Genomic DNA, 18059 nt, shown 5'->3' with positions numbered 1-18059 from the left:
CTCCAGATCCAATAATCTGTCAAGCAACTCAATGATTTAAGAGAATAAGGATTTCCATGTAGTCCATAGAAAGACTCTGTTAGGCAAAAAAAAAAAAAAAGCCAGAAATGGAGCCTACTAACTCCCAATGCAACTGTGCCTTAATCTGATTCTCTGGGTTTGTACACTTTAAACTGTCTAACTCCATTAGGCCAGAAACTCCTTGAGGAGATTAGCTTATTCATTTTTTAATCACCTGCCCCCACCACCAGCCTCTCTAATAGAGTGCTTAGTATTCACTGTTCAGTACATGTAGGGCAACAGGAAAGGCTACAGCATGACAATGTACACTTTATTTTTAAACAACTATACCTTCTGCAGAGGACTTTAACTGCAGAAATCAGAACTCATAACACCAAATCCACAAAGAAAACAAGAGTTTTTTAAACCAAAAAGGCCTCAGCCTTCAACACTAAGGGGCTGTTGTCTTTAACTCTGAAAGTACTTACATTAAGGGAAAAAAAAAATCCTTCCTTTTTTTTTTTTTTTTGCTGTTTCCTGAAATTCTCCTATTGAAGGTTAGACTGAATTTGCCCAAGTCCCTCTCAGCACTTATGGCTAGCAAATGCAGTAGCCCACTGTCTTTTAAACATGGAAGGACTTAAAACTGGGAAGATTATTTCTTAAAGCCAAATGCCAATGACAGTAATGGCTCCCACCAGTGCCTACTGTCACAACAAACCCTGCATGCTAGAGGCCCCAGTCTAAAATAATGTATAATTTTTGTGGAGACAACCCAGGCCCAATGGAGTTAATTCTGAGTCCTGCAGTCAAGAATGTCATCGAGATCACTTTTGAAAGTAAAGCGAAGTGTCTGATCTTTATGGAACAGCCTGAATCAAGGTCAGCAACCTACAAAGACCACCTATGAGACGATGTGAGAGTGTGTCTGACTCTGCATTCGGCTCCCCCTCCCTAGAACACATGCTCCATTCTTACTCTGGACCCTTCACCTACTCCCCATGCTGACAGACATCCAGAATAAGGAGCCCGCATTTCAATCTGAGGCTTTCCAGACACAGCACTAGTGTGGGCAACTAACTCTCTCTCCAGTGAGTGGAAAGAGAACATAACCAACTTCACTCATTTGTCAACATGAAACAAGCTCAAGATCTTAGCAAGTAATATTTAAGCAATTAACAATGAAGTTTTAAATTATCCCTTCCTCCAGAGTGATATCTGCAATTTAAAATGTCATCCTTACTAAATAGGGAGGCACAAAGTATCCCAGCAGGCAAAGGCGACTGGGGCTTGAGATCCTGGGCTCCAGGTCTATTTTTGTAGTAACACCATCCAGGGGCAAAGAGGGCACTGCACTCACAGGACTTAAGAGTCAACCGGCAATCCTCGTCTCAAGGCAAAGAATACCTACAGTGTTGTGCTACGGTTAGTAATCTGCTCAGGTTCTCATTTAATTTCGCCTTATTATCAAATATCAAAGTACATCTCCTTTCACAAAGGAGACTGGCTTGGAACGGTTAGGCATGTTGCCCAAGGTTACGAGGGAACACAGCCTATATATAGAAAGCCCTATATATGCTCCCTACCACAGTGAACTAGTGATACAGTAGGTCACAAACCATTGATCTTCAAAGCCTACTTATCCAGATTCCCTTACAGGGGAAAACCCCAGAAAGAGATACAAAATTCATGTATTTTCTGATGAAATTCAGAGAAGAAAAGCCTCAAGATCTTTCCTACACCACTCCCTACGCCCTACCAAGGGGGGTGGGGGAGAGGTGATGGTGGACAAAAACCCTAAATCAATATAAGAGGTATGCTGATTTAAAATGCATTCTGGAGCCAGACAGAGCTGGAGTGTCTACTCTACCACTTACTAACCTATTCCATCTTAGCCAAACAAGCCTTTCTTCATCACTAAAGTGGTAATAACCCAGGGTAAATGTGAGGATTAAATGAGAACCTCCTTAGCATAGTGCCAATACAAAGTAAACACTGAAAAAATAGCTCTAATGGCATTATCACCATAAGGCCCAGTTGTTCTAATCTGAGATTACTTTGCAGCACTCCTAGGTATACAGCTTACATTCTACCCTAATTACAGTCACCTGGGGATGCTAAGCCTCAACTTTTTCTAGAGGTTCTGGGTCCCCACCATGTTGTATTCATTCACTCAACAGACCACTGTATTAACCCCTGTAGTAAACTCAGAACACACTTTTACCAGGTTCTTTGCTAAGCTGTTAAAGCCAAAAAAGACAAAGCCAAAAAAGGACAAGAGGTGGCCCCTGCTCTAATGCAGCCCCAGTCAACTTGGAAGAAACAGCCACGGAAACAAAGCAAGTAGGAGAACAGATGCACAGTTTAGGAAGGCTGTAGGGAACCAGAGACCTGAAGGAAAGCTGTGTCACAGAAGTGAGGTTTGAGCAGTCTCAAAGGATGAAGGACAGGTGGCAGGGGAAGGGGCAGTGGTCAAACAACATAGAGGTATTCAAGGGTCCCTGCAATGCAATGCTAAATTCAGACTTCGCCATGCAGAGAAACTTTAAGCAGCGATTAAAAAAAAAAAAAAAACCCAGCCTGAGCAAGAACAAGACCCCGTCTCTACTAAAAATAGAAAGAAATTAACTGAACAACTAAAAATATAAAGAAAAAATTAGCCGGGCATGGTGGTGCATGCCTGTAGTCCCAGCTACTCGGGAGGCTGAAGCACTAGGATTGCTTGAGCCCAGGCACTCTAGCCCGGACAACAGAGACTCTGTCTCAAAAAAAAAAAAAGAAATCACTCCAGTGGTCTCATCAAAGATGGACTGGCAACTGGGATAGCCCAGGACTGGGAAGCAAGAGCTACAAGGAGATTCACCCAAGAGCCCAGGCTCACCTTCTCCAGAGGGCCTGCCCTGAACCCAGGGCCAGAATGCATTGTGAAATGTCCCTTTCTGCCCCCAGAATATCTTACACATACCACATCTGTGACATTAAAAGAAATTATTCAAATACATGTTTGCCTTAACAGAAAAAGGAAGCACTCTATATTCCACTCTGTATTTTCAGAGAGAACACAGAATCTACCACATCAGAACCTGCTGAATGGCTAAGTGAGGAAGAGATCTGTATTTGCTGCTGTTGGGGCAGAATGGTGAATCCAGTCTGAACTTCACCTGTGACAGATGATCCATGGGGACCCCCTGGGGAGATGTGCACCAGGACAGTGGGATAGACGTGTCTGGCAGCCAGGAGAGAAGGTCTACACGAGAGGTACAGAATTGGAAGTGAAGAGAGACATGGCCCTGAAGGGCCTGCAGAAGGCAGTGATTAGGGCCCGAATCCCGGGTAACCTCGGGCAGTTGAAGAAAGGTCAGGAAAGCTGAAGTGGCCGCAGAAGAGAGGCCAAGAAAAGGAGAGGCTCTAAAGGGAAGAGATGCAAAGAAGGCTAATCAGAATGGTAGGCAAAGAACCACAAAGTGGTCCAGATGATTTTTGGTCTATCTGAAGTATTCTGTTTACATAAAAAAGAGTTGCCAGTTATTAATTCAGCTCTCAGAAAATTTACAATAGTGTTCTTATTTTAAGACATGGATTAACAAGGCAAACTTGGAAATCAATTCAGTATATGCTTGTGTACCCTTGAGTCTAATATCCAGATGACTAGATCCCATAGTAGACAGAAAACAAGCAACATATTGCAGACAAGTGTCAGAGCACTGAGTTAGTCTTTAAGCCTTGCTAACCATCAAAGTAGTTTTCATTGAAAGTGTTTACATAAGTCCAGCTAAACTTAGGCTCTAAGGCTGATGAGGGTATCGATCAGGGGATCTTATTATTTTATTGTCACACCCTGCTTACATGAAATGCTCTACAAGAATCTCAAGTCTCTTCCATTTTTCTTCAAATAAAGGGCATGTTTTAGGCATCTATCAGAGTGCTTGGTGGAGACAGTGGCAGGCCGGTGTTTAGGAGCTGATAAAGAAAAAACTGTGGGGGAATACTGTCCTCTCTTATCAAGAGATAGGACATGAAGAGGAATGTGAGTTTACATTAACTATAAACTCAAGTCTGCCTCCATCAATTCTTTCCCCATACCCCTTTATGCTCCAAAAACTTCATGAATTTAGACTCTCCCTTCAATGTAGAACTCCAAAAACTTCAATTTGACCTCACTTATACTTCATAATTTGACTAAGCAAATTACATGTAAAGGTTAATTCTGGCATTGAATTTACTCTAAGATGTTTCCAAATATATTTTAAAGATTACTGTAATAGTCTTCATTTCAATTTATAGACTATTCAACAAATCAGATAGGAACATCCAGTTAAAGTCATTAATCTATATTACTATTTAGTTAACAATGCCCTATTACTGGAATCATTGAAATTATTCTCATGAAATTACTCAAATTAGACTAGAATTCTCCATACACTGATGTTCTCACAAACCACAAAAGCACAAAACTCAGTATAATTTGTTTCAGTAGAGTCTTTCAAAGGGGCCTTATTACTTCACCACAGAAGTTTCCAATTACGTGACTTACAAGTATGAACCCTAAGAAGAAATAAGAGTTTCCCATATATACTGTATTAGTGCTACATTATAAATTTATTGAAGGGAAAGATTATTTTTCTACATAAAGCTTTATATTTAAGCTTTTTAAAACCCTCACAATTTAAACACAAGTCAAAATTATCAACAGTCCTTTCCTGTATCATCACTAAAACTCCCAAAGTTCAGAAAAATAATAAATCACAGTTGAACAGATTCAATTTGAGAACATGTAATGGGAGTTAAGAGGATAAAGCAGTTTTTCCAGGAAGTGTGTTGGCTTGCCCTTTTTACTACTATATACACTATACACACTAAGATAACAAGCATGGCTTTTTTGTTTCTTAAAACTATCCTCTAAAGAAAGAACAGTAGTATAATACAGAAAAAAGATCTGTTAAGTATGGAATGAATCATAAATCCACTTGATAGTAAAGGAGGAAAATCAGAATGCACGAAGAGAAGACAACTACATCAAACACTACCGTGCACTAAAATTAATCTGACAAACTATGTACACCTCTAAGTAACTGTTTCCAAACTTGAAGAAAGATGTGAAATTCTGTAATAGGAACAGGTCAAGCTCATTTTTGCCTGAGTTTCAAAAGTTCTGATAGTGCAACTATTCCCTACTGTATGAGAAATACCACGCAGTTTTAAGTATTGCATCCATACAACAGGGACTTTTTTTTACAATTTATGTTTTTGTTTTTAACCTGTCATAAACAAACTCACAATAAGAGGGAAAAAAAAAAAAAAAACACTTTCCAATTCCATGTTCTAATTGGGGTTTTAGGAAAGAATAAAAGTTTGCCAGAGAGAACAAGACTCTCTACTGGCATTAAAGTTTCAATAACACAAAAGCCCTTAAGCCCTTTATATATATCCCACTATTTCTTATTACCAGGTTACTTTGTTTCAGATGACCTACACTATAGCCTAGAAATGTTAACTTTTAACAGGACTCATGACCTAACCCACTAATTACCGTCCACCTGTTTAGTCATCTTCATTTCAAACAAGTCTTGTTATTTTGTTGGGCTTTTTCAAAACAGCAGTATTAAATGTTGCTACACAGAAGGTAACTCTCCCTGCTCTACTTGAAGTCTGTATTAGAGAGCAACAAGCAACCAGACTTATCACTGACTACATTCCCCAGGCCTCTCCAGTAATACTAAAATCCATTAGCCAAGAATGCCTTTCTATGACAGGTCTAGCCCGGGGACATGGTGATGAACCTGTCCACTGGCTGCACCTCTGACGGTCCTGTCTACCAGAGGAGGACCTAAGGGACAGGAAGCAAAAGGAAAGTCAATTTTCTATCTGTCCTTTCCCACTTAGGTCGTCAACTCTCACCCTCTACAGCACACTAGAGGGTGTCAAAGGGAGTTCCCAGTTCCTATGAGAACTAACCCAACAATTACCTGCCTTACTTGCCTGTCATGGACCAGACACCATTTAGAAATGTGACAGAATTCTTAAGACAGAAGAACTTCCTCTTTGACTCAGAAGAGTAAAAAAACATGTACAACGTTATCAGTTTAAAGCAATAAATTCTAATCAATGTTATGGAAAAATTCTGTCATTGTAACACCAGTAAGCTCAAACTAACTTTCTAAAAACATTTTTTAGCATAGGCTAGCTGACAGTCAAAAACTGCCTGTAAGTCCTTAGCTTACATTCTGTTTAAACATTTCTATATCAGGTGTTTACTGTAATAGACAAAAAACAGACAATATATCTGGACCTAAACCTAAACATGAAAATGGGTCCACAGGCACACTCTTAACCATTTTTCCAAAGAAATATGTTTAAACGGCTTTACCATGCAGAGCTATGGCTTCCCGGAAGGGTTGCAAATCAGTCTCTACAGATGAGCTAGTTTCCGTTGAAGTAGCTCGGTTAGGGGACACTACAGTCAATCTTGGGGGAGCTCTAGAGTTTCGTGGTGGAGGAACTTTTCCACACAGGAAGCTGATCAAATCTTCTCTACGAATAGTTCTTCTGCGTTTTTTAACCCAAGCCAACACATCCTTATTGCGTCGCTGATAGCCAATCTGAATTCCAATATCAAAACTTCGCTGATGTGTATCCACGCTTTCTGTTAGAAACAAACAAAAAGAAAAAAAGTACATGATGATCATTGAGCTATACTGTATTCCTTCTAAAGAAGACCATTTTACAAGAGAACCAAAATGAATATCATTAATACCTAAGACCATCAGTAAGTAGTCTATTAAACCGAAATTATTTCAGTCATGTTGGAAATATACATGACATTTAATCTAAATGGTCTAAATTCAGTGTTTATTCATCACAGTCCTAGATCTTGCTTCTGTCTTGTTCTCTAAAAAAAAAAAAATTTTTAAAAAGAAAGCAGACTACTTATCTTTATCCAAACTACCTAAAATAACTTGCTAGCTTTAATCTAATTTAGTTTAATACTAACAACAGCTAAATTATCAATCAGAAAGGACATAGCCTGTGTCTACCTTGAGACAGGTACTACCGTCCCCTTACTATAAGTTGGGAAACAGAGGTACTGAGCATTGAGTAACTATTGAGGCCACAGAACTTATGGAAAAGGTGGAATCTTGCTCCACAGCCTGTGGCCCTTAACCACTAAGCTCTATTGATCTTCAGAGGACTGAATTCTCAGGAATTCTAAGAATTCAACAGATGTCTAAATCTTACACGACTCAGGCCATGTTCACCTGCTATTTACCATGTCATTTCAATGATGCATTCCTACTGACAGGTTCAGCATCAAGAATTAGGAACACACTGAAGGCAGTAGCAAACATTTTAGAAATAGTAAGGGAAAATTAATCCTGATTGATTACTCAACACTAAAACCAAAGAGCAAGATGGAAACAAAATACTTCATTTATTTCCCTGGGTATATTTTCATTCTACTTCCAGTTCCCAACAGCTTTCTGTAACTTGTAACTATTCCCAAAAGATTTTAATCTCCCAGACTGGACTCCTTGTATATTCTGAACCTGAGTGTTCGGTAAAATGATCCCTACCTTTTAGAGGGTTTTATCTAGTTGAAAAAAATATTTGAAAATTTAAGTCACTGCAATTTATTTTTAGTTGAGCTGCTGTGCTAGCTGAAAATCACCAGCATGTCTTTAATGACATTAAATAAGATGGTTTCTTTATCCCTGGACCTTTTGTAAAAGCTACAATACTTCTGTAACACAATGATATATTTCCCTATGACACTTCCTGGCTTTATTTTAATTCCTCATATACTACACTTCGAGTAGACTCTGAAAGGAAGAGCAACAGTCAAACAATTAAGAGCTGTGTCTCAGACACAAAAAAAAAAACAACAAGTATCCAGACATCACAAAGGATCCCAAGCTGACCGAACTTGCATTATTAAAAAAGACGGCAGGAGGGCAGCAGCACAAGCAGAACATTGTAATGAGTCCTACTCCTTAGCAAATGACCAGTCTTTACTGCTAAGACTAAAAAGAAAAATGGAGATGTTGTCCATGGAAGGTCTTTTCTCTCAGAAATACTTTAGAATACAAAGGACCAGCACTAGAATTCAACATCCATTTAAAAACCTGTGGAGATCCTATCTACCTAACAGTGAAGATCTCCATCCCCCCCCCCAAAAAAAAGGGAAAAGAAAAAAAAATAAAAACTTGTGATATGCCATGAACTGCATTCCCATCTTCTCATTTAAACCCCATCACAACTTAGAGAAAGTAGATTCTAATTTTACAGATAGAAGCAGCAGCTCAGGAGTGAAGTATTTTCTCCAGTGTCTCACTACTAGAATAAGGACCAAGTCACAATTGTGAATCAATAACCTGATTTCTCCTTTCACCATAAACAAAGCAAGCATTAACTTCATTTTAAACGTAAACACCATTCGAAAGGATAATATGGCACTTTCCCATCTCTTTGGGAAAAGACTTAGATGAAACCAACCTTAGAGAGGTGGATAAACCTAAAATGACCTTGTAATGCCTTATCTAAACCTTAAATGATTCTGAAAGCACTGGAGGCAATTTAAGGAAAATCAAGTCATCAAGCCAACTAAGAGCCTATCCCATGGGACCAGAAAAAGGATAATGTAAAATGTGTGAACGTAGAAGCAATCAAGTTTTCACAAACCTGTCCTATCTACAAGAACTATTTTTAATCAAGCTCAAAACTGCAGAAGTTCTTGTTTCCAAACAGAAATTTTATTTTTAAAGAACCAAACGGAGGTAAAATCAGAACTTGGAAAAATAGAAGGAAAAAAAATTGAAGTATGAAAAGGATATAAAGAACAAGTCTGAAGCAGGCTTGGAGAGTGCAAAGAGGGATGAAGCAGGCATGTAAATGTACACCTGACAAACCAGACAGCAAAAAGCAGCTAAACTTGATACAAAACCCAAGAGCCAAAGGGAAGGGGTCATGTGAGGTGGTTTTAAAAAACTGACTATCCTGGGGAGAGAGAGTTTGGCCAAGTTTTGGGTTGTTTTGATTGAGAATGCCGTATGTCCCAACGGTCAAATCTGCAAGGGGCTGACGCTTTCATCACAGATTTGGATACTGAAAAAACTCAATATTCACTAGCGGCCTGATTTAGATGTAAGACAGGTATGTGACAAGTTGTGAACCTCTTCAAAAAATTATTCAAGTGACCAATTGCATCATCTCAAAAATTATGACCATGTCTGTACATCAGAACCAACCAAGAGCACACTAAAAATCATGTATTTTATAAACACTGACTTATACACTAGAAAGTACTGGAGGAAAAAAAGCAAATACAACATTTAAGGTCTTAAGGTACAGGTTTTTGCACTACTTGGGCCTAACTTGGTTTTGTACCATTAACACCATATTCTGAAAGCCAAGTCCAATTACTTTACCACCCAAATTAACCTAACCTCAATTATGTCCCTAAATAGAAAATCTAATATAGATGCTAAACATTTAAATAGAGTCTTTTGTCTTTAAAACAGTTACTTGCTTAAAAATAAAACCCTCCTCTTACTTTGACCTAAGAAGGAAGAGAACTGCATGCTTATTGGAGAATCTTAGGCACGACTAGACTACATTTTAATGTAATCCTGGGACAATTTAGGGTCCAGTGGATAATCTCACTCTCAAACACACAGACACAAGGATGGCCTCCTGAAGGCTGGCTTTCAGCCAAAGGCTACTTTGAACACATCTGAACCCTGACAACTAGACACCCAATTTCTACAAGTGTGGGCTTCGGAACCCTAGCCTAGAAAGGCAGAACACAAAAACTGTGGGGACAGTCTTTTGTCCAACATTATTTTTTCAAAACCAAAGCCACTATTTAAAAAGGCCATATACTTGAAGGTTAATCGAACCCCAAGAGCATCAAAATGTCAGCCTAACCTTTAACCACAACACATTCATTTCCTTATTCAAAAAACAAACTGATTCACACAACATTCATAGCAAACATCCCAAGTTTCATATTTTTTAAAATGTTTTTATATAAGCATCTGAAATTGAATTAAAGAGATTTTAGAAAACTAATCTTCCTACAACTGCCAAGAGTTGGGGGTCAGGGTGGAAGAGGGCAAACGGTTTTTTATTCTTTTTTCTTATTTTCGTCATTCCTAAAGCACCAGAATATTGATTCTGAAATAAAAACCAAATGTACAACTTTCTCACATAATAGACAAAATTAATCAGACTACACTATTGCCAGCCTTTTGATACTTACAAAACTTAATGTGAGTTAGCCAGGGCAGGTGTCTCAATTCATAAACAAGGAATCTGAGGTTCAAAGGGCCTAGTGTCCAAAGCTGGGTAAGTGGCAGAGTTCCTTCTACTATCTACCTCTTCCTCACCAAAGAGAAGCATTTCTCATTCTCCCTAGAGTCTATAAACCGTAAGAGCACACTGCTAGATGAAAGCAACACTTCCAAGGAATACTACTGACTACAAAATATTTGAGCTGAAAAGAATTAAATTTGCACTAATCAGTCTGCCATAAGAAAAAAATTTAATGTTTCTTTAGGAATATAAAGATCTGAGTGACAGCCAAAATAACAGTTTTCCAATTGCCTTGAGAAAATAATTCCTATGAATTCCCTAAGCAAGCAGTATCCAAAAATAAGCACTACTTTCTAGCTAGTTACATATTTACTTAATCTTTACCTAGTGTACGGAACAAAGGACAAGAACCAGAGGAGAATGATAGCAGCCACCGTTTGTTGACTGCCTGGCATCCAATCCTTGTCTTCGCTTTCATAAAGGTACTCCAAGTTTTTTGTTTGGATAGTCAACCACTTCTCTGAGGGAAGCTCCCTCCACATTTGCTCAAGGGGTGGAACTGTGGCTTAGTCCTAACTAATCTGCATAACTCCATACCTGGACTATTTATTACTGGTTCTAGGTAAGCAAGTGACCCAATTTTGGTCAGGAGACAGAAGTCATTTCAGGCTCTTCTAAGCTTCAGAATGGTCCTAAAATGTGAGCTACAAGCCATTCTGCCAACATAACAAAACTAGCCCAAAGACAAAGTGGCACATGAATACTAGGGAGAGATCTACAGACCAGGGGAACCTGAGCCATTGAAGTCATCAATCCTACCAAGGCCTCCAAGTCAGACGGGCCAACCCACATACACGCTGCTGAAGCCAGTCTGACTTGTTTTCTGACACTTGAAGTCAAAATATTCTTTCACAGAAAAGTTATACATAAAGACTTTGTCTTCTATAAAAATTTACAGACAATCTACAAACTGGAAATTACAAATGACTGAGGGTACTGCTTCTTATAATTAAAGCTGAATAAAATTCAAGGTTTAGCATTTCTAATTGTAATCTGCACTAAGGTATTTTGGACAGTCTCAAAGGACAGTAATAATTTTTTTCAGCAAGGTGAGTCACAAACCAGCTCCATCTGTCTCCAGGTAGAATATGTTTTCTCTGGAATATGCTTTCTCTGACCATTTGTTTATACACCAGTCAGCTGCTACTTGGCCCACAAATTTAAAGTATGTTCAGTTCCCCTTCAGCTTACAAGTCAGTCCAAAATAGCCACATTACAGTGAGAAAATATAAAGAAGGCTTAGCATCAAGATGTATCAAAAATAACGACTTAAAAGGCATCATACTATTTTTTCTCACCTATCAATTCTATTTACATTTACCCCTTTTAGGGAAAGAAGATGAGGAAAAGAAGGAAAGTACACAACAAGATTTATTCTGACACAAGAAAAAAAACTGAAGACAAAAAATAAACTACAATTATTTCCCTTCATCTTAAGCACTGCCCACAGTGAGAAACATTCAAAAAGTTAAAACTTGACCAACACAGTCAATACTTAAGCACTCGCTACATGCTGGGCACAAAACTAAGAGCTTGTACTATAATATGTGGGCACTTATCCTCATTTACAGCTAAGAAACCCAAAGAACACAATGGTAAAAATACCAGCTCTAGTATTTGTCTCCAGGACCATACAGCTAATTAACAGAGTCAGTATCTGAACTCAATCTGGCAGTCAGTGGACTCCATGACTCAATGATGCCAGCCCTCTCCGCACGAGCACTTCTAGAGTGCAAACACCTAGGAACAAATGCTGTTCAAGAAGAAAACCAGAAAAATCTTTAAGCAATAATCCAGAGAAGCTCAACATATGTGGCAGAACTCTATATAACCAATGCTTCAAACGCAGTTCTAAAATGTGGGAGGCAAAGAAAACAAGACTCAAAGAAGAATAACATTAAAAGCTGAGAAAGAGGCCAGTCGCGGTGGCTCATGCCTGTAATCCTAGCACTCTGGGAGGCCGAGGCGGGTGGATCGCTCAAGGTCAGGAGTTCGAGACCAGCCTGAGCAAGAGCAAGACCCCGTCTCTACTAAAAATAGAAAGAAATTATCTGGCCAACTAAAACATATATAGAAAAAATTAGCCGGGCATGGTGGCGCATGCCTGTAGTCCCAACTACTCGGGAGACTGAGGCAGTAGGATTGCTTGCTTAAGCCCAGGAGTTTGAGGTTGCTGTGAGCTAGGCTGACGCCACGGCACTCACTCTAGCCAGGGCAACCAAGTGACACTCTGTCTCAAAAAAAAAAAAAGCTGAGAAAGAACAATTAGAGAAGGGGCAGTACAGGGTGTGACCACACGCTGGCTCACACGGGCTGCTGAAGAGTGAGGACACCAGTGCCCAGCTCAAACTGCCCAGCATGCCCTTGCCCTAGAAGACAACCACTAGTCCAACCTCAAACAAGGAGCCCCAAGCACTAGGAATTTAAAATTAGCTAAGAATACTTCCCTAACAAGGAAACAGGAGACGGAGACTGAAACCAGTCACCCAAGGAAATGGGAGGTAGATTTAAGAAGCAGATAGGCTGGGCTTTATCAAGCATTTTCCAGGTAAGTACCAACCCTGGCTAGATTAAAACCACCTCAGCAACTTTTCACTCCCCTTAGCTGCAGATTATCAAAAAATATACTAAGCTTAAATAAAATAGAATATTATTTGCTATAAAAAAAATATACTAAGCCAAGAACACTACTGAATACTGAAGAAACACCATCTTCTTTTGATTTATCAAATTATGAACCAGCAATTAGAATTTTTCTTCCCCTTCCTAAAAAAGGAAGCCCAAGTCTGACCCTACTTACTATGTGGAGAAGGAACCATGCACTCCATTTTACTGAATTCTGTCCTCACCGAGGGGACAATCCCAACTTACATTCTCTTCCAAACCCTTCCACAGCCACACAGAACCAGCATTTCAAAAAGCCCACTGGCAATTAAAAGGGGTGTCTGCTAAGTTTTTACCTCAATTCTGACCTTCCCACGTACTCATTTTAGCAGTTATTAAGAAGCTGTTAGGAGTGCCAAACTCTCTGCAGGCTGAAAAATGAGCCATTTTTAGTTTGCCAGAAATGCTTACGTCTACAAAATATAGGAGTACTGTCCACTTGAAAGGATCCCCCAAAAATCTTCCCCGCCAAAATTACACTTATAATATTTTATCACAACTATGAACAATCTTATTTAAATTTACCACTATTTAATGCTGCATGCACTTGTGATACTACCTTGCTAATTTTATTGGTTCTATTTAAGGTAACCAATTATTCTCACAGCTGTATGCCAATTCTCCAAAGACCACACCCTGAAAATGAGGAAAAGTGGGAGGATCTGCAGAGTATTATCCACCCTCTCCCTGAATCTAATAGGAAAAGAACAAGATGTTACTACACTATCAAATTCCACAAAACAATTTACCATTCCTTTTTAGTAAGAAGGGATGTGTTTCTTTTACAGAAACAGGACACAAAAATAAAACTAGTTCAGAGAAACAATCCAACATTTACAATAATCCAAGAATTCCGGGCATGGTGGCTCACGCTTGTAATCCTAGCACTCTGGGAGGCCGAGGCGGGAGGACTGTTTGAGCTCAGGAGTTCAAGACCAGCCTGAGCAAGACTGAGACCCCATCTCTACTAAAAAAATAGAAAAAAATTAGCTGGACAACTAAAAACATATGGAAAAAAATCAGCCGGCCATGGGGGCGCATGCCTGTAGTCCCAGCTACTTGGGAGGCTGAGGCAGTAGGATCGCCTGAGCCCAGGAGTTTGAGGTTGCTGTGAACTAGGCTGACACCACGGCCACTGTAGCCCGGGCAACAGAGTGAGACTCTGTCTCGGAAAAAAAAAGATAAAATTAATGTCCCTCATTAAGTCTTCTGAACAAAGAAAACTAGTTAATTATAAGCATTTTCAAACTGAAGTAATCAGAGTTCAACTTCTGAGCCCATCTTATATGAAGAGCTAGCACTAAAGAAAACTGCTTAGTCCTGAAGGAATACATTCCACAAGTACACAAGAGCACCAAAGCCAGAGGACATTCACGTTTGTACATAACCTAGGCTAAGAACCTGGCATATGGAAAAAACACTGAAAATGACCTGCCTTCCCCTTTGAGCAGAAAAATAATTGCAACAAAAGCAAAAGGATAAACCTCCACAAAACAAAATACTACTCAGCAATGAAAAGGCACTGAACTATTAATACTTTCAATGTGAACTCAATGGATCAACCTTAAAAACATTATGCTAAGTGGAAGAAGGCAGACACAAAAGGTTACATATTGTATGCTTATATTTACGACATTATGGAAAAGTAGAAACTACATATACAGCCATCAGATCAGTGACTGCCAGGGGCTAGGGTGGGAGGTTAGATAGATTCTGTTTGCTGTATAGTATAGCTTAGTCAAAATCAAAGTGTACACCTTAAAACAGTGATTTTACTATAAGTGAATTACACTCCAAGAAATCTGAGTTTTTAAAAAATTGAAATCAAAGTGTATTTCCCTTTCTGGATGAAACCAAGAGCCATTCCAAAGAGAATGTTCAAGACCTTGCTCAAGACCCTCAAGCACTGACAGACATTGAAGCAATTTACTCACTAGTCAATATTTAAGAAACTGAGCTACATGAAATCCAAGTTAACCAGTGGGCGCCATTTGTTTCCCTTCTCTCGGTAAGGCTAGACTATTATTAGTGCCTCGCTCCCTAAAATAAACGTTCCTAAACGTTCACCAATTTGTTAACAATTCTCAAATTGTCACAAAAAACTGTGAAGTCTAAAACAAATCTCACAATAAGGGATATTATTCCCACAGAATGCTGTCATTTGCACATTCTTACACAAAAATAAGAATCTGAGAATCAGAAAGATACTCCACTCCCTGTTACAATCTATTTTGGTATTTTCGAAATGCACAAAATTCCATTACTCTAACCAGCAGCTCTTAAGTTTGAAAGCATTTAATTACATTTTATTAAAATTAAAAGTCAAATTCAAATCCCTTTTCCATAAAAACCTTGCCAAAAATCAAACCCAGATTTCCAAATCTTCAAAAACACTAAGACACAAAATCTAAACCCACTGTTACCAATATAGCATAATGAGCAAGATGGTTTACTTACATGACTTCATGTCATCACAGAGGTGGAAAAATCAACTTCAGAAAAGCACCACCATAAAACACAAACCTATCAATTCAGAACTCCGATCACAGACTTCCTGCCAACGACTCACAATCAGACAGAAGGTAGTTTTGAAGGAAAACATTTGAAGAAATTGCTAAAGAAGAGCAGCATGTTAATACGACACAGATGATTCCAAGCAAAGTTTTCTAAGCACTTAAATGCTATCTAACTGCCATGCTCTAAACTGCCAAACTCACGACTCTTTTCCATGAGATCCGTCTCACCAAAACATCAACTCTTCTTCCCTTGATGTCTTTTCCAATGACAAGCACGTCTCACCCGTCTTCCAGCTCAAGGCTTCTCAACCTCGGCACTACTGACTTTTGGGGCTGGATAATCATTCGTTGGGGGCTGGGGTTGGGGGACTGCATGAGGCACTGTAGGATATTCACCAGTCCCCTCTAAGTGATCACAACCAAAGATATCTCCAGATATAGCCACATGTCCCCGGGGGGCGAAGGGAGGTGTCAAAATCACCTCGGTTGATCCAGCTAGAACACCACCAGGATTCTCAAGTTGCGAGATATTCAAGGTTAGAGCAGAAAACGTACTTGGAACACAAGACAGACACCCTGACGCAGGCCGCCCTTCCCCTTAACCAGCAATGCAGCAAGGTTATCTTTACCTTTGTAGAGGTTGGTGACGGCGGTGGCTGCATTTTGGAAGGGGACCCAGAGAGAAAGTCCGGGCTGCTGACACACTCGGTCTGAAAACAAAAACCAATATAAAGGAAAAAAACAAAAAAATAAACACACCACATAGAAAAAAAGAGAGAGAGAGAAAAAAAGAGAATGTTATTTGGGCGTCAATCTCTCCGGAACGGCCATATTAGGTTTCGCCATTTTGTTCAAGGGTTTCGGGATCCCAAACCGGGCGGGAGGGCGGGAGGAAGGAGGGTCGCGGCGGGTGCAAGGGGGAGCCGCGGGGCTCGGAGGCGCGGCCGGGGGCCGAGCCGTGGCGCAGGGAGGCGCCCCCCTCGCAGTCCCCGCCCCGGGCCGGCTCCGGGGCACAATAGGGCCGGCCCCGCCGCCTCCCTTCGCCATTTTGTGACTTGGGGGCTCCTCCCCTCCGCTCCCCGGTCCGGGGGACGCCGGGCGGCTCGGCCCGGGGAACCAGAGGCCTCTCGAGCGGCCCCAAATCGGGGCCGCCCCCCACGCCAGCCCCAGCCTCCCCCGGAAGGTCCCCCTCCCGCGTCGCCATCTTGCTGGGAGGGGGCAGCGGCGACCGGCCGGCCTCCGGACTGCCGCCCCCGGCTGGCCGCGGAGAGTGCGGGCCCCGACGGGGGCCGCGCCGGGGGCGGCCGGGCGGCGCCAAGATGGCGACGGCGGCCTCACCTTTGTAGAGCTGGGCCACGGCGGTGGCCGAGTTCTGGAAGAGGTGCCACAGCTTCTGCTGCTTGTGTTCGGGCTGCGCGGCGGCCGCCGCCTCCTCCTGCAACTCGGGGGACAGCTGCTCGTCCTGCTCGGCCTCGGCCAGACACTGCCGCTCCCACTTGGAGAACCAGTGCTCGGGCCCGTGCTCCTGGATCTCAGCCTCGCCCTCCTCCTTCCGCTCCTCCATCCTCCGCGGCCTCCCGCGGCCTCGCCGCCGCCGCCGCCGCGTCCTCCTCAGGCGGGGCCCACGCGGGAGCGTCGTCGTCAAGAGGCCCAGCGGCGGGGCCCGGCGGCCAGCGGCGCCTCCTCGCAGCGGCCCAGGCCTCCTGTACCCCGACGGCCGGCGAGCCCCGCCCCGCGGCTCCGCGCAGCCCGGGACGACCCCCGCCCCGGGCCTCCCCACCCCCGGGCCTCGCCGAAGGTCGCCGCGGGCCAGATGACCGCCGCCGCCCCTCGCCTCGCCCGCCGGAGCCCTTCTAACGCCCCCCCATGGCGCCGCGGCCTCCCTGGGGCAGCCGCCGCTGACAGCCGAGCCCTGCGCGCAGCCCGGCCCGCGCCGCCGAGCCCACCCAGAAGACTGAGCAACGTCGTCGCCGCCGCAGCCGTCGACGCCTCTGCGGCTGCTGGTCCCCGCCCTCCCCCGCCCACATGCTGACCGGGGAAGCGCCGCCCACTCCGCCCCGGCTCCCCTGCCTGGTTGGGGCGCGCCCGCTCCGAGGGCCTCCATTGGCCCGATCTGACCGGTTCCGCGTCCCGGCCTCTGAACACAGCGTCATGATTGGTTCATCGGCCTGTCTGCCTGACGTAACCAATGAGCTGGGGGAAGGGAGTGAATGTCAGGAAGGATGAAGAGGGAGAGGGAGGGGAAGGAGCTGACAGTGGTTGCGTCCGAGCCTACGGGGGAGGGGGAAATACAAAGGGCTGCGCATGCGCTCTTGCTCGCTGCCCCCCCAGCCCCGGGGCGCCCAGGAGGAGGTCACATGACCCGGCCCAGCGACCGCACCCCGCGGGGGTTTGTCCGGCGGTTCCAGGCCCCGGGGGAACGCAAAGTCGAGACCGACGACCGCGCTGGGGACACGGAGGGGTGTAGTGGGTGGCAGCGTGCTTACTGCAGCCCCTCGGGCTTCCATGGGG

At 42.6% G+C, this 18059-nt stretch overlaps 1 protein-coding gene across 3 annotated transcripts in view; it reads right to left on the bottom strand.

Annotated features, from left to right (window-relative positions):
* The window catches only part of C2H16orf72 (chromosome 2 C16orf72 homolog), a 31488-nt gene extending 13666 nt beyond the window's left edge, over positions 1-17822 (bottom strand). For all 3 annotated transcript variants that reach the window (XR_006733347.1, XR_006733348.1, XM_045542561.1), the window contains exons 1-3: positions 16887-17822; positions 16178-16258; positions 6368-6643 (exon numbers count right to left, since the gene is read on the bottom strand). Coding sequence is in view for 1 of the 3 variants with exons in the window: in XM_045542561.1 (XP_045398517.1) it covers positions 6368-6643; positions 16178-16258; positions 16887-17652 (1123 nt within the window). In the remaining 2 variants the exon portion in view is untranslated. The remainder of the gene's footprint in view (positions 1-6367; positions 6644-16177; positions 16259-16886) is intronic.
* Between the last annotated feature and the right edge of the window lie 237 nt (positions 17823-18059).

The sequence above is a fragment of the Lemur catta genome, chromosome 2 (assembly GCF_020740605.2).
Source record: "Lemur catta isolate mLemCat1 chromosome 2, mLemCat1.pri, whole genome shotgun sequence".
Classification (NCBI taxonomy): Eukaryota; Metazoa; Chordata; class Mammalia; order Primates; family Lemuridae; genus Lemur; species Lemur catta.
The sequence above is the reverse complement of the archived record's forward strand: the minus strand, read 5'-3'. Positions and strand labels throughout refer to the sequence as shown.